The sequence below is a fragment of the Adiantum capillus-veneris genome, chromosome 21, assembly GCF_014529385.1.
Source record: "Adiantum capillus-veneris isolate H3 chromosome 21, ASM1452938v2, whole genome shotgun sequence".
Lineage (NCBI taxonomy): Eukaryota > Viridiplantae > Streptophyta > Polypodiopsida > Polypodiales > Pteridaceae > Adiantum > Adiantum capillus-veneris.
The window spans coordinates 27436057-27450440 of record NC_140951.1 but is presented as its reverse complement, the minus strand read 5'-3'; the positions used below and the strand labels follow the sequence as shown (position 1 = coordinate 27450440).

The following is a 14384-nucleotide window of genomic DNA, read 5'->3' as shown; positions in this document are numbered from 1 at the left end:
AAACGTGGGAGTTAAGTGTGTGTGTGTGTGGGGTGGGGGGGGGAGGAGAGAGAGAGAGAGAGAGAGAGAGAACCTCTGACGGAGTCGAGGGAGCGGCTGCCCTCGGCTCTGGCTTCGCCTTGGACATGCTCCGCTCTCCACCGCGAAAGTTTCACAATTTAGAATGGTCGTTAATGCTGCTGAATCGAAAATGTCCACAGTAGGCTATCTTCATGCATTGGCTCCACACCAAAGTTTCACAATGTAGGATGATCGTTAATGGTGTCGAATTGAAAATGTCCACAATACGTTGTACACACAAGAGACTCTCGTCGCATTCGGCAGCGGTGCTTCCTGCGGAAGCAAAAAAAGAGAAGTTAATTAAAGTTCAATAGAAAGATCACTAAAACTTTTTGGTGCTTCTATATATAAATCATGTTTGGTGTAGTTGTTTTCTCAAAAAACACCCTTGACCACCACCACCACCACAAAAAAAACAATCTAGTCATGAATATGTTTACCTCGTTCATCTTCTATATCTATACTCTTTATAATATAGCTTGAAATTTTCAAGCTCAAAGAACCCCTCCAGGTGTCGCATTTTGGGAAGCGATGAACGTTTGAACTTTTTTTGGCTTTGAAAAAGTGTTGCACTCAAATCCCATGCTAATCTTAAAAAAATAAAGGTTTCAAAACATAAAGATTTGACGTTTGGTACCGCTTGCTGACCTTCATCACCTTGGAAAGGGAAACTAATCAATACGTCCCGCGATGATGCCTGGTCAGTGTGCATGTGTGTGACCAATCAAACCTGCTCGCTACGCCCTGGAGAGAGAGTACACTGCCCTATACCACCTATGTGTGAGTGAATGTGTGTGTGTGTGTGTGTGTGTGTATTTGTGTGTGTGTGAGTGAGAGAGAGAGAGAGAGAGAGAGATAGAGGTTGCGAGAGTGAATTTCTCCAAAAATTAGAAAATTTGTAGCTTTTCATAGGAAGACTAATTGTCTATCATTCAAGATGCTAAAACTAGAATTTGAGTCATTATTGCCTTCTTCTGCGAGGTAATTTGTGCCAAATTACATGCTAAGCACTCAAAAAGGGATCTCAATTGTCAAAAAGGAATTAAGACTAGGATGCAGGTACTCCAGAGCTTGAGAGAGAGAGAGAGAGAGAGAGAGAGAGAGAGGTGGGGAGGGACTTCGCGAGCGGCGAAGACAACCGGCAGGGGGGAGCAGCGAAGAAGAGCGGTGGTGGGAGGTGAAGGCAATTGGCTAGCAGCAAGCGACGGAGGCGGGAGTGAGCGGATTGTGGGTGACAAACGACACCCTCAAGTTAGATTTTAAGGTTTTGCCGACGCATTTATCTTTGCGTTTCACGTTCGCAATTGCTCTAAACCGGTATTTTTACCATTGCATTTTTCTTTAGGTTTCGTTCGTGCGATCACCTTATGGTGTTCTTAAGGTCAACATGAAAAGGGAAAATTACCAAAACACCCCTCTAGTTCCCAAAATGCCCCTCAAATATCCAAAATTCCCAAAATACCCTTGGTTGTGACAGTGAGTTTCTCCAAAAACTAGAAAATTTATAGCTTTTCAGAAGAATACTAATTGTCTATCATACAAGATGCTAAAACTAGAATTTGTGTCATAATTGCCTTCTTGTGTGAGGTAATTTGTGCCAGATTACATGTTAAGCACTCAAAAACGGATCTCAATTGTCAAAAAGGAATTAAGACTAGGATGTAGGTCAAGTGCTTGAGAGAGAGAGAGAGAGAGAGAGAGAGAGAGAGAGAGAGAGGTGGGGAGGGACTCCTTGCCATTTCAAAATCGGTGGTCCTCCTTTGGCAAGTGAACAAGTCGAGGAAATCGTGGGCGGCAAAGGCAACCGGCAAGGGGGAGCGACGAAGGCGAGCAGTGGTGGGGGGCAAGCGGCAAGCGACCAGCAAAGGCAAGCGGCAGAGGCGGGAGTGAGCAAATTGCGGGCGACGAACGAAAACCCTCAAGTTATATTTGAATATTTTCACGATGCATTTATCTTTGCATTTTGTCTGTGCGATAAATATCAAAATTTGTTAGGTGCGATTGCACTAAACCGATCTTCTTAACATTGCATTTTTCTTTGAGTTTCTGTAAGTGCATTTCGGAGAAAGGGCAGTCCCCCCTTCCGCTAAAGTAAATCCTTGGGATCCTCTAGGACTTTCTTTGCAAGGTTCTTGGTGCGATCACCTTATGGTGTCCTCAAGGTCAAAATGAAAATCATCCTCTAATTTATGGAAATTCCCAAAATACCCCCAATATTTTGTCAAAATTCCCAAAATGTCCTTCAAATTTTCCAAAATTCCCAAAATACCCTTGGTTGAGAGAATAAATTTCTCCAACAATTTTTTTTTGTAGCGTTTCATAAGAAGACTAATTGTCTATCATACAAGATGCTAAAAGTAGAATTTGAGTTGGTTATGTCCGCTTTGGAGATTCATTATTTTTAGACATAATTTGTCAGGCCAAGGGCTAAAAGGTAGGGCCCGACCTAGGGGATTCAAGGACTTAGGCCAAAGGGCCGGACTGAAGGTGTGGACAGGGGATCCGTTTAGGGCAAAGGGCCATGGGCTCTCCTATATTAGATTGGCCGGGAGGAGGATCCGGTATTCAGTCTCTCCATGGTCTCACATTGGTATCAGAGCTCAAGGGAGAGGGGAGCCAGGGAGGAGGGAAGAAGCATGGTCTCGATTCTCTCTCTCTTTCTCTCTCGTGATTTTCCTTGGCATGGATCGTTGTTCTTGCTTGGGCTTGATTGTCAAGGTTCCATGGAAGCAAAAGTGGTATCTCATCTTGCATGAAGGCATGCAAAGCCATGCAAAAGGCGGGAAGGTCGTGGTCGAGAACTGTGGGCAAGAGCCCTTATGTCGGGAAGCGGCATCTGTCAACCACCACGATATGGGTCGTGCTCGGGCTTGTTGAGAGCGCACTGCAGAGACGAGCACTTTGCAACCCTTGAACCTGACGCTTTGGGGTCTGTGGAGAGTGCCCTCGAAGTGTTGTTCCCATTGAGCGCCCAAGTTAGGGCTTATTTTTTAACAAAAAATAAGGGGGAAGGGAGCGTGCCCACGGACGGCAGCCCCCGCTCCGACCCTCCACATCATGCAAGGCACCTTGTGAGGCAAGGAATTCACATGCAAATCAATGTAGGCTATGAGCAGCTATCAATTAGAACTTGGATCGATGCAGGCTATGAGCAGCAGATGATTGGTCCTCAAAAACCGCAAATAATAGCACGAAGGAAGACCTCCTACAGTAAGGCCATGCAAGGGTGATAAAGCCCACCAAGCCCACATGCACCGGTCATGCAAGGCAAGGCATTCTGAAACAAATTTCTCGGTTTTTCTTCTTCATTCGACTAGTACGATGGCAAGGCCATTCGACAACAGTATTTGATAAGGTATGCAACCATTTGCCAACAGTATTTTATAAGGTATGCAATTGTTTTCTTATTAAGCATGTGCTTGTTCTCTATAACATGCTCTAGGTGTGTGTACTGCCATAGCAATTTCTTACATGCTTGTACAATTTATGTGTTAGCAACACTTAAAGGTCCATATCTCTTTTGATATGTACTCTTTGAGCTATCCTACGGAGACTTCCATTTATGTATCTCCCATAGTGGCTTTCTAAGTTGGTGATATGCTATCAACATACAGACTTGTTGACACTTTGTGAGTATATATGGATGGTCTTTCAATTAATGCTAGTATGCATCACGCCAACTTGACAAGCAGAGGCTTTGACATAGCCAATTTTCTCTGAATGATTGGCAAGGCCAACTTTCTTTTGTTGTAATATCTGTCGTGAGACAGAGTATCTCTAGCTATGAACAACGGTAGCATACAAAGTGGGTCTACTGAGATGTATCATGCAAAGAAAAGACTTCCCACGTGGGGCATATGCTATGAGCATACATACTTGAGGGAAACTTGCCATGCTGTCTACAGGTTTTTTTTTATAAAAAAAATTACACATGGGCGTGTATTTCATACATACGCTATCTCACTCAAGGAGTACATATGGCTATGAGCCAGCTTCGAGCGAACTACCAAAAACCTCGCCATAAGTGGGCGACAAGGTTAGTATATTTCAAGTTATGTTTGTTCTTGTCTATGTTTTACTTTTTATTTTGGAAAAGCTCCCTCTGCTGTGCAAAGTGAAGTGCTTGAGCAGACTCCATACGAAGTAGCTGTACAAACCAAAGTGCTTTGCCTGTCTTCATGTGAAGCACGGCTTCTCTTATGTGCCATAGTATTATTGATTGCCTTCGGATCAATGATAATGGCACACATCTTTGGCACTATGTGGATATAAGCTCATAGTCTCCGCAATGGCGCACTATGATGTATACATGCCAGTGTAATCGTGCAAGGCATGTATACCAACGGCTCACATGGTTGAGACTGTCATTGCAGCCAAGGGCTTATCATTCCATTTTTTTATATGTATGTATGGCATACTAGTATGATGGACGTACACTACCCATCATTGCATACGCTTCCGCTATAGCACTAGCTACTCTGTCAAGGACGAGCTCAATTGTTGTCGTTTTTAGACATCTTATTTTTATGTTTATTCACAGGCAACATGCCATACATATGCACCCTTATACAGTCACGCTCACATACATGGTAAGTGGGTCAAGATGTGACTTTTGGTACCTCTCTCTACGAGGGCATGGTACAATTACACTGATGTACACTTATAGGATAAGCTATGACACAGGCACAGTCTGCACTCAAGCATTTGAAAAGGGCATACAACACATTGGAATAAGGGGATTTCCTCAACCCAGCATTCTCTCTTTCTCTCTCTTTCCAATTTCTATGCAGGAAAGGTGAAACTAGACATGATTTTATTAAACTCTTTGTATGCTAATACGATAACAGGAAGGGCTATGAGCCAACAGGAAGGGCTAAGAGCCATCTTACCACTTCTTTGGGCTGTAAATGGACAAGCAAGAATCTTGCCATTAGTGATTTTTTGGACATTATTGTCGCACTCCACACTTTAAGTGTGCAACTCAAGTTGAGTTTTTGAACGTCTTAAACTTATCTCTACCAAGGTGTAAGGATGAAGCCAACATTTTAGACTGTACGACTGCTCACAAAAACCCCACATTATGGATTTTTGGGTGTGACAAGATCTAGTTGTGCATACGACTCCAATTTCAGTGGAACTCCTATTAGCACTAAGAGTGCTTATATGCGTACAATTTGGGGTAAGACCCAACATGTGATTACTAAATCACTTAGTAAGGGTTGATGGTCCATTCTTGGAACCTTCACACTTGCAGTTTCAAGGAAAGAAGTCCACAAACTGCCAAAGGGTAGTGGAAATCTTTTAGCTTCAAAAGTAATAAAATGCCAGTGGCAACCCCAACGGGGGTAACGAACAAGGGCCAGCTGCTCGTTGAGCAGTTTTCATGCAACATTTAACCACGGGGTTTGACAATGTTACTTTAACCAAGGGGTATGGATTGCAAAGGCAACACCCAAGGTTACATATGCAATCATGTGCACTACTACTTGCATTTTCCTAATTTTCAATTAGTGTTCCTAGGCCTTTGCAGGCAAGAAATTCAGACAGACACCTACAAATAAGTGAACACTATGTTCACCCTCCAGGTACGCATCTGATTTGGTTTTATGTTTTTTGGTTTTCTTTTTCTACGTAGGATGCATAAACTATGTTGTCATCCATTTTTCCTCTTCAGAGAGATGACAAGGTCATGTAAGAGCCAAGACTTTGGGGCCATAGTGTCCAAAATAAGTTTTTGCATTATGCAGTTATAGACCCATGTGTAGGGTTTATTTGGCACATGTTGTCATATGGGATGCAACATGGTCTAGGAACTCAAGGAGTTCGGTTTAGCCAGTGTGGAGCAAAGCTAATGAGGGTCCCTCTCACTCCCATCGTAGAGTGTTTGCAGTTACCTTCACGCACAAGTACATCTTGTACTTGAAGGATGTTCTTTTTCCAGACATTCTTACATGAGACATATTCCACATGTGGAGAATATGAGTCTCTGGGACTGGCATTGGCGCCCCCTATTTCAAGTATGTGTCATGACAAAGTCCTTAGGTGCTGATCAAATCTGTTTTCTAGGCCATTTTCAGCACGACATATCTGGAACAATTTCTGTGGCTAGAAATTGTCGGATACTTAGAATGACTTATTCATGTACAAGTACTGCTAAACAACATTACCGATGGTTATTTATACATATAGCAAGGCTCTGAGTTGTTAATGAAAAAGTTTCATTGTTTGTCCCTAGAAGTGATAAATGTTTCTCCTTCTATTATGGTTCAAACGTTTCAGCAAGGCTTGCAAATTATTGCAGTGCACAATATTTAGTTTCTTTTCTGAACTATTTACATTCCTCTTTAATGTGTGCTACGAGCATCACATTTGCCATAATTATTGGCAAAGATGACCATGGATATACTGGTTCGGATATGTTCTTTGCTAAATGCATGCACACTAGGTTTTATGGGCCTTAGTGTTTAGCAAAGGCTGATTTGGAGCGGCATGCATATTCATCACATCAGTTGCTTATGACTCATTTTGCACTCTATGTGCAGTATCTGTATGAGATTACTTTTGGGTCTACCAATCACCAACAGAGGTCATGGCTATTCAGGAATTGTTGAACGATATGGTGAACCCCGTTTACCAGTCATTTGGGAAGACTGTCTGTAAGTGGTTGGGGGAAAGTACCTCATTCTTATTGCTGTTATTCATCCCGCATTGGATGGGCAGCTTACACGTATTCTTTGCTAAAGGATATGCTAAGTGCATACGTTAGCACAATGCATTCTGCATGGGCGATTATCTCCCTATTCTAGAATTTGCTTAGGTTAGGTTTTCAACTTCGAACACCTATTGTGGTGGGGTTGGATACCGTTTCAATAGTTTCATAAGTCAAGGACTTAGTAGGTGTGCTGACAAAGTATGTTGGCATGTAACCTACATTAGGGATGAAGAGGACGCTCTATGTGTTCCAAAATGTTCAGAAGTCTGACATGAGGACACTCCCTATTCTATCCCTTAGTAGCTATGAGCTTTTCAAGATACTCACGCGAGTTGGAAATCTAGCTCACAACTTCATGAAAAGTTGCGCCAAGGTTTTCTTGCATTATTCCAGTACCTTCAGAAAGTCTGAAAACTAGTTATGCCTTTAGACACCTCTTAGTTGTGGTTACTCCTTTAAAGTACTCAAGTGGGTTATAGATTGAGTACCGTTTAGATACAAGTGGTTGCGAAAGGACAACAATGTTGAAAATCAAGATGTTGCTCTTGGTTTCATTGAACCTCCTCACTGCACCAAGTATCAGTTGGCCCGCGTATAGGATGCCAACAAGGAAAACATCAGTGTTCTTATGAACATACTACCACTTGTGTTTTCGAGGATGAAAACGCTTCTCCAAGGGGGGACTAATGTTAGGCCAAGTGCTAGAGGCCAGGGCCCGACCTAGGGGAGTCAAGGACTTAGGCCAAGGGCCAGACTGAAGGTGTGGACAAGGGATCCGTTTAGGGCAAAGGGCCATGGGTTCTCCTATATTAGGTTGGCTAGGAGGAGGATCCGATATTCAGTCTCCCCATGGTCTCACATAATTGCCTTCTTCTGCGAGGTAATTTGTGCCAAATTACATGCTAATCACTCAAAAACGGATCTCAATTGTCAAAAAGGAATTAAGACTCGGAAATCTTCCAAAATACCCCCAATATTTTGTCATAAATTCCCAAAATGTCCTTCAAATTTTCCAAAATTCCCAAAATACCCTTGCTTGAAAGAGTAAATTTCTCCAACATTTTTCTTTTTGTAGCTTTTCCTAAGAAGACTGATCGTCTATCATACAAGATGCTAAAACTAGAATTTGAATTGGCTATGTATGCTTTGGAGATTCATTATTTTTAGACATAAAACCCTTCTTCTGCGAGGTAATTTGTGCCAAATATTCTAAGCACTCAAAAACGGATCTCAATTGTCAAAAAGGAATTAAGACTAGGAAATCTTGAAGAATCTAACCAAAATAGATACAAGGGTATTTTGGAAATTTTTGAAATTTGAGGGGTATTTCAAGAATTTCCACAAATTAGACGGGTATTTTGGTAATTTTTCCATATTAAAATTTGTTAGGTGAAAATACACTAAACCAATCTTTTAGGGCGACAATGTTTTTTTCCCAAAGCACTGATCACGAAGGACACGATGAATTAGGGCAACCCTCTGCTATATTTGGAGATTTTTACATTAAAGAGTTCCATACGTGCTATCAACTTATGGTGTTCTCATGCATTATATCACCTTGGGGTGAGATTTAGAGATAAATCTCAAAATTCGTAGGTGGGATTGTAGTAAATCCTTGTAGCGTGGATAGTGTATGGTGCTCTCTACAATGGGTGCCCCTCAGTGCAATGTGCGTGACATCTCACTCAAAATAGAATAAAAACAAAGGAAACAATAGATAACAGCTGATCAATACAGAGACAAAGCAACAGACCAGAACATAAGGACTCGACTATCTCAAAGAACCAATATAGACTTTGGCATGGCAGCACACTCAACTCCAGCCCAGAACTCACAGGTACAATGGGGGTGTCGAGGCTCAAATGTGCAGGGATGGTGCAAACGTGCTCTGTGTATAGACTCGCTACTCTAGACGATGACGTTGGACCATATGTGAAGAAGATAATGCTCATGACCCAACAACTGCTACTCATATGTACAACCATAAAGAGCCACCAACGGCTCATAAATGTTAGCCATGTGGAGGTGGTGACCTGGCCACGATGTCCACTAGACCATCGTCTGTATCCCTGCCACGTGTCACTGCCTAGCCCAGAGAGTCCGTCTAGTGTAAACCAGACCAGACCAACTATACTAACCGTGTCCTGTGAAAGTGACATTGTAGCTTGCTACTACAGGTAACAACTGATCAACACAGAGACAAAGCAGCAGACCAGAAAATAAGGACTCAACTATCTCAAAGAACCAATACAAACTCTGGCATGGCAGCACACTCAACTCCATCCCAGAACTCACGGGTACAATGGGGGTGTCGAGGCTCAGATGTGCAGGGATGGTGCAGACGTGCTGTGTGTATAGACTCGCTACTCTAGATGACGACGTTGGACCATATGTGAAGAAGATAATGTTCATGACCCAACAACTACTACTCATATGTACAACCATAAAGAGCCACCAATGGCTCATAAATGTCAGCCATGTGAAGGTGGTGACAAGGCCTCGATGTTCACTAGACCACCATTTGTATCCCTGCCAAGTGTCACTGCCCAAACCTAGAGAGTCCGTCCAGTGTGAACAACACCAGACCAACTGTACTAACTATGTGTCCTCTGAAAGTGACACTATAGCCTGCTACAGGTTGCCCGCCACAAGACCGCTCACCGTCTCGGTGAGAGAAATACTGAAAAACTGTGAAAGAAAACTACTAGGTACTGCATATGTACAATGGTGAGCTCCTGAATCTGTCATCCAAGAGATAGAGTTGTGGCCACTGCTGCACTTGAAGTATCAGACTCTGGAGGTGGAGCCATTAGATCGATGGGAAAACTTTGATCTCTATGAGTGCTCTCCACAAGCTGACTCTCAGCAAAAGGAGTAGCCACCTGCTACTCGGCGGATGGGAGTACCCAGCATGAAGTGTATTGAGGACGTCGACTCGCACACCCATGTCGATGTGCACCTGCGAAGCCGTCACAAGGAGTTGTATGTGAGGATGACATGTGTGGTAAAAAGCCAAAGGTGCTAGGCTGCTAAAATCCCTGAGGGTAGTAGTCAAATTGCTACTGTGATGGAGCACCTCCCCTGAACTGTCGATGATTGTACTCTCCATATTCCATGGGTGTCTGTACTGATCTAGCGGGACGAACCCACCCATATCTCATGGTAGCATGAGGCTGCTGCTAAAACCCCATGTCCCCTTGGACCAACATATCCCAAAATCCTTGCATTTGAGCTTTGAGGTCATCAATTATCTAGGACTTTACATGCAAAGCCTGACGCAAGGCGAAAATGGTAGAATCTCTAGCATCAATGACACTCTCTACAACTCGCAAGCAGCCTTCCATCGCTGCATATGTGGCTGAGTGCTTCTGGTGGGTAGCTGCTAATTTCTTGTCACTAAGTTCAATCATTGCAATAGCATTTCTTGACTCCCGCATGTTCTCTTCAGAGATTTTGAACAATGACGTAGAGTTTGTTCCACTGAAAGAAACAGTAATAGCACCTCGAGGTGTAGAGTGCCCAAGAGGCACTACAACCGATGTTAGGGTAGGGTGCCCAAAAGGCACTGCAGTGGATGTCGTGGTGATAGCAATAGCAGGTTCAGTGGGTGAGCTGGAGATGGGAGAGAATGACGAGGGTACGACAGGTGGTGAGAAAGGTGTGGTAACAGTGGCAAGAGTATAGACGAGAGCAGTAGGGAGAGGTACTTGGGGGAGAGAGACTGCCTCAGTAACAGGAGTGGGTGTATCAAGAACAGTGGAGCTTCCGACGGCCTTCAGCACTGTAGAGACGGGGAAGAAGGACGTCGTGGAGGATGCATCGCTCGGGTCTGGCTCTCTGAAAATGGCAGAGGTCGTAGTGTCTCTACCATATCTTTTGCCACTTTGACTCTTTTCTTTTGTTTCTTCTTGTGATCATCTATGCCAAGAGACTTTCTTTTTGCTTGTGGTGTCACTACTACATCCTCATCCACTTCAAGAGGGTTGATGTGGATGTTTATCACCCAAGCTAATATTGGCATGGCAAAACATTGGAAGCTAGATTGAGGTGACTGCACTTGTGCTCTAAACCTTTTTGCCCTGGTCTGCAATGATGTAAAGAGGATTTGATGAAACCCACAAGGTATGTTCTTGATTAGACAGTAAAGACCATCACATTGTGGGAATGTGGTAGGTACTTCACATTTCCCCTTTGGTCCTTGAGAATCTCTCACTAAAAAATAATATCTGAATACTGCTAAGAGAGCTTTGTGATGCTGTAGATTTGGATGATCGGGTTCGAACAATGCCTTGCATGCCTGTATGGTATCAGCTTTGGAGAGTTTTGAATAAGATCTAGTTCTCGACTGCAAGGAGGGAAAGTTGGTCATCCCCATTGCATGTCCTAGACGCACCGCTGTCAAAGTGTGTCCTCTGACTTTGGGAAAATTTTTCAGCATTTCATGAATCATGCCGACAGGTATGTCATCATCAGGAAGGACAGCTTCAGCTAGCGATTTGACACCCAAGTTGTCCAATTGGTCGTGTGAGAGAACATCTATAAGAGATGGCTTGGGCTGCATGTGAAAATTGAGTGAAAACTTTGTTTTGTGTTTTGTTTTTTGAGGACTTGCAACTTCATGACTGATCATGTGACTCATGACTTTCCTTTTCCCTTTTGGATCCTTCTCTTGATCACTTGAGCTACCACTCTCTAAGCCGCTACCATTGTCTAAGCCAGAGCTGGAATCTGCATCTGATGCCGAGGCCTTGTAAATTTCGTCAGATGGAGCACTGGATGTCATATCCGTGACCCCATAGCTGGTAGCTTCTGATTCCGCTTCAGTTTCATAATTAGCCTGCCTGTGTGGTTGAGGCCTTTTCCTCAGCAACAATTTTTTGCCTCCTGCCATATCCACTGATTGTGTGCAGAGAGGTGTCGTGCAAAGCACTGCGAGTAGACCGAGGATGTAGATTGATTCTCAAGCGACAACAGAGAAAGAGAAAGACAGACAAAACATCCAATCTACTGCCCCTTCAGACTACTAAATTTTGATCGCTACACCTGTGCAAAATTCAATCTACTACCCCTTCATATTAGTAAATCTCTGATCGCTACACCCGTGCAAACAGAGCACACGTGGTACACATGCCTGTAGTGATAATAGTGAACACACGCTTGTATGATGAAGGTGGGAAGGCCGAGGAGGGACGAGGAGTGTGTAGGGGATGGTTGGGTATAGGGGACGAGGGGTTAGGGGAGGAGCGAGTGATTATATCTGTTTTGGGGTCGAGGGTGGTTAGGGATGATTAGCGTGGGTGAGGGGTAGGTAGGGGGGCGAGGTTTAGATAGGGGGGTTGAGGGGTGGGTAGGGGGCGAGGGGAAGATAGGGGGAGAGGGGTGATGAGGGGGTGAGGTGTGGATAGAGGGCAAGGGTTGGTGAGGGGGGGTCTAGGGGTGGGTAGGGGGCAAGGGGTAGATAGGGGGGGAGAGGGGTGGTGAGGGGGTCAAGGGGTGGGTAGGGGATAGGAGAAAGGGGGTTTAAAAAAAAAGTGATGGATGGGTAGGGAGCAAGGGGCACAATGAGAGAGAGAGAGAGAGAGAGAGAGAGAGAGAGAGAGAGAGAGAGAGAGAGAGAGAGAGAGAGAGAGAGAGATCAATTTTATTGTGTTGGCAAAATAGGAAAATTGTACCTGCGTCTCCTTTCAACTAGGATGTGGGTGATTTAGAGCAAACTTGCACCTGTACAGAGAGAGGGAAAGTGGAATCAATGAAAGGAGGAGGGCATCAGGAGGGAAGCACACTGAAAGCGTGCTACAAAGAGATTGCACAAGAAAGGCAAAGAAATAGATGTGTGTGTGTGTGAGAGAGGACGTACCATAAGACCATAAGGCAGTGAGGGGGAGAGAGATGCAGCAAAGTAAGTTTTAACGTCCTAGGAACAATACCATAAAAATCAAAGATCTATCCGATGAGAGTTGAACCTTGTACATTGAAGAAATCCACAAGGACAGAGAGGCAGTAAAGACAGAGCAGTAAGGACACAGAGATAAAGATACCTAGGGATACAGATAGACACAGAGACAGAAACAAGAGGATGACAATCCTAACAGGACTCCAAAAACCGAATTATACCAATGAGATGAGAGGGAATTGGATGCATGCAGTAAAACAAGGAGAATTTTTAAAGACAACACCAATTACAACTGAGATGAGAAAAAAATGGAAAGCCAGAGAGAGCTGAGGACGGGACAGTCATACGATTGCTGATGAGAAGGATAACATAACCAGATCTCTAAAGAGTCAGGGTGAGTGATAGCACTTGATTCTGGATCCATTTACCAATGGCAAAGGAACACCTTCCAGAGTGACTAACTGGACAACCCCATGTGGCAAAATTTCTTGTACCATAAATGGCCCTTGCCAGGCTAGGACCAGCTTCTTAGCTTTTTCCAGATATTTAGCTTGATAGAGTAGCACCAATGATCCTTGCACAATTTTTGGATTTCTGAGATGGCGATCATGCCACGCCTTGCGGCGAAGCTGCTCTACTTCAAGAGCCTAAGAAGCCAAACAACGGCTTTCTTCCAATAGGGTGAGACAAGATGCAGAGGTAGACCCCAAACCAACATTGGCACGGAGACTACCCACCCATGGAGATCCTGAGTTGAATTCAAAAGGTGTTTTTGCTTCCAAACAGAAGGCTAACTAAAATGGGGTGTGGTTGGTTGTGGCTTTGAAAGAAGTGCGGTAAGCTCAAAGAGTGTCGTTGATAGCTTGAGCCCAAGACACCAGATGTAGATGACATGCTTTCCTCATAAGGGCTATCAAAAGCTTATTGGTCCTCTCGGCCTGCCCATTTGCTCTAGGGTAATAAGAACAAGACTTGCAATGAAAAATCTTTAGTTGGCGAGCAAGGTTGAAATCATTTCATTAAGGAAGTGACTACCCCTATCACTGGTGATCTCTAGGGGACATCCAAATCTACACAAAATATTTTCATATAGAAACTTGGCTACAGTATTGCCAGTGCAATCAGGTGTTGCCAATACCTCTACCCACTTGGTTGCATAATCTGTAGCCACCAGCAGATACTTTCGGTTACCTAGTTGGGCTGGGGGAGCAATTGGACCCACAAAATCTATGCCCCATCTCTCAAAGGGCAGCCACACATAGAGACCTGTAGAGGACGGTTGGATTGCTTTCTTGGTTTAGGTCCATAGCACTGACACACATCACATACTTTCACATAGGCATTTGCATCCTGGAAAATGTAGCGCCACCATAGACCACTCTCTAGAATATTCTGGGCGATGATGTGACCAGGGTAATAATGGTCACCAGTGGGACCACTTTGGGCATCCTCCAGAATATTCTCAACTTCATGAGGGGAGACACACCATCTCAAAACACCATCAAGTCCGGATTTGTAGAGCTGGCCCCCAATTAGAGTGAATGGCCTCAACTTTAAAAGCAATCTTCTCTTTTGCAGTGGAGACGCATTATTAGGGTACAAGCCAGTAGATAGAAAATGCAATACATCGCCGTACCATTCCGGAGTGGTGTCCACCTTAAAGAGACTACTATCTAGAAATTAATCTACAACCCCTGTTGCTTCTTCACTTGTGTGAAT

General features: G+C 43.9%; 1 protein-coding gene across 17 annotated transcripts in view; it reads right to left on the bottom strand.

The window, feature by feature from the left end:
- Positions 1–311, bottom strand: part of LOC147430687 (uncharacterized) — a 198764-nt gene extending 198453 nt beyond the window's left edge. For 12 of the 17 annotated variants that reach the window (XR_015185642.1, XR_015185641.1, XR_015185643.1 and 9 more), the window contains exon 1: positions 74–310. Coding sequence is in view for 14 of the 17 variants with exons in the window: in XM_086493285.1 (XP_086349411.1) it covers positions 74–127 (54 nt within the window). In the remaining 3 variants the exon portion in view is untranslated. Of the gene's footprint in view, positions 1–73 lie in introns of all 17 variants that reach the window. The other 5 variants (XM_086493279.1, XM_086493280.1, XM_086493289.1 and 2 more) reach the window with 2 other exon arrangements.
- Positions 312–14384: the final 14073 nt, after the last annotated feature.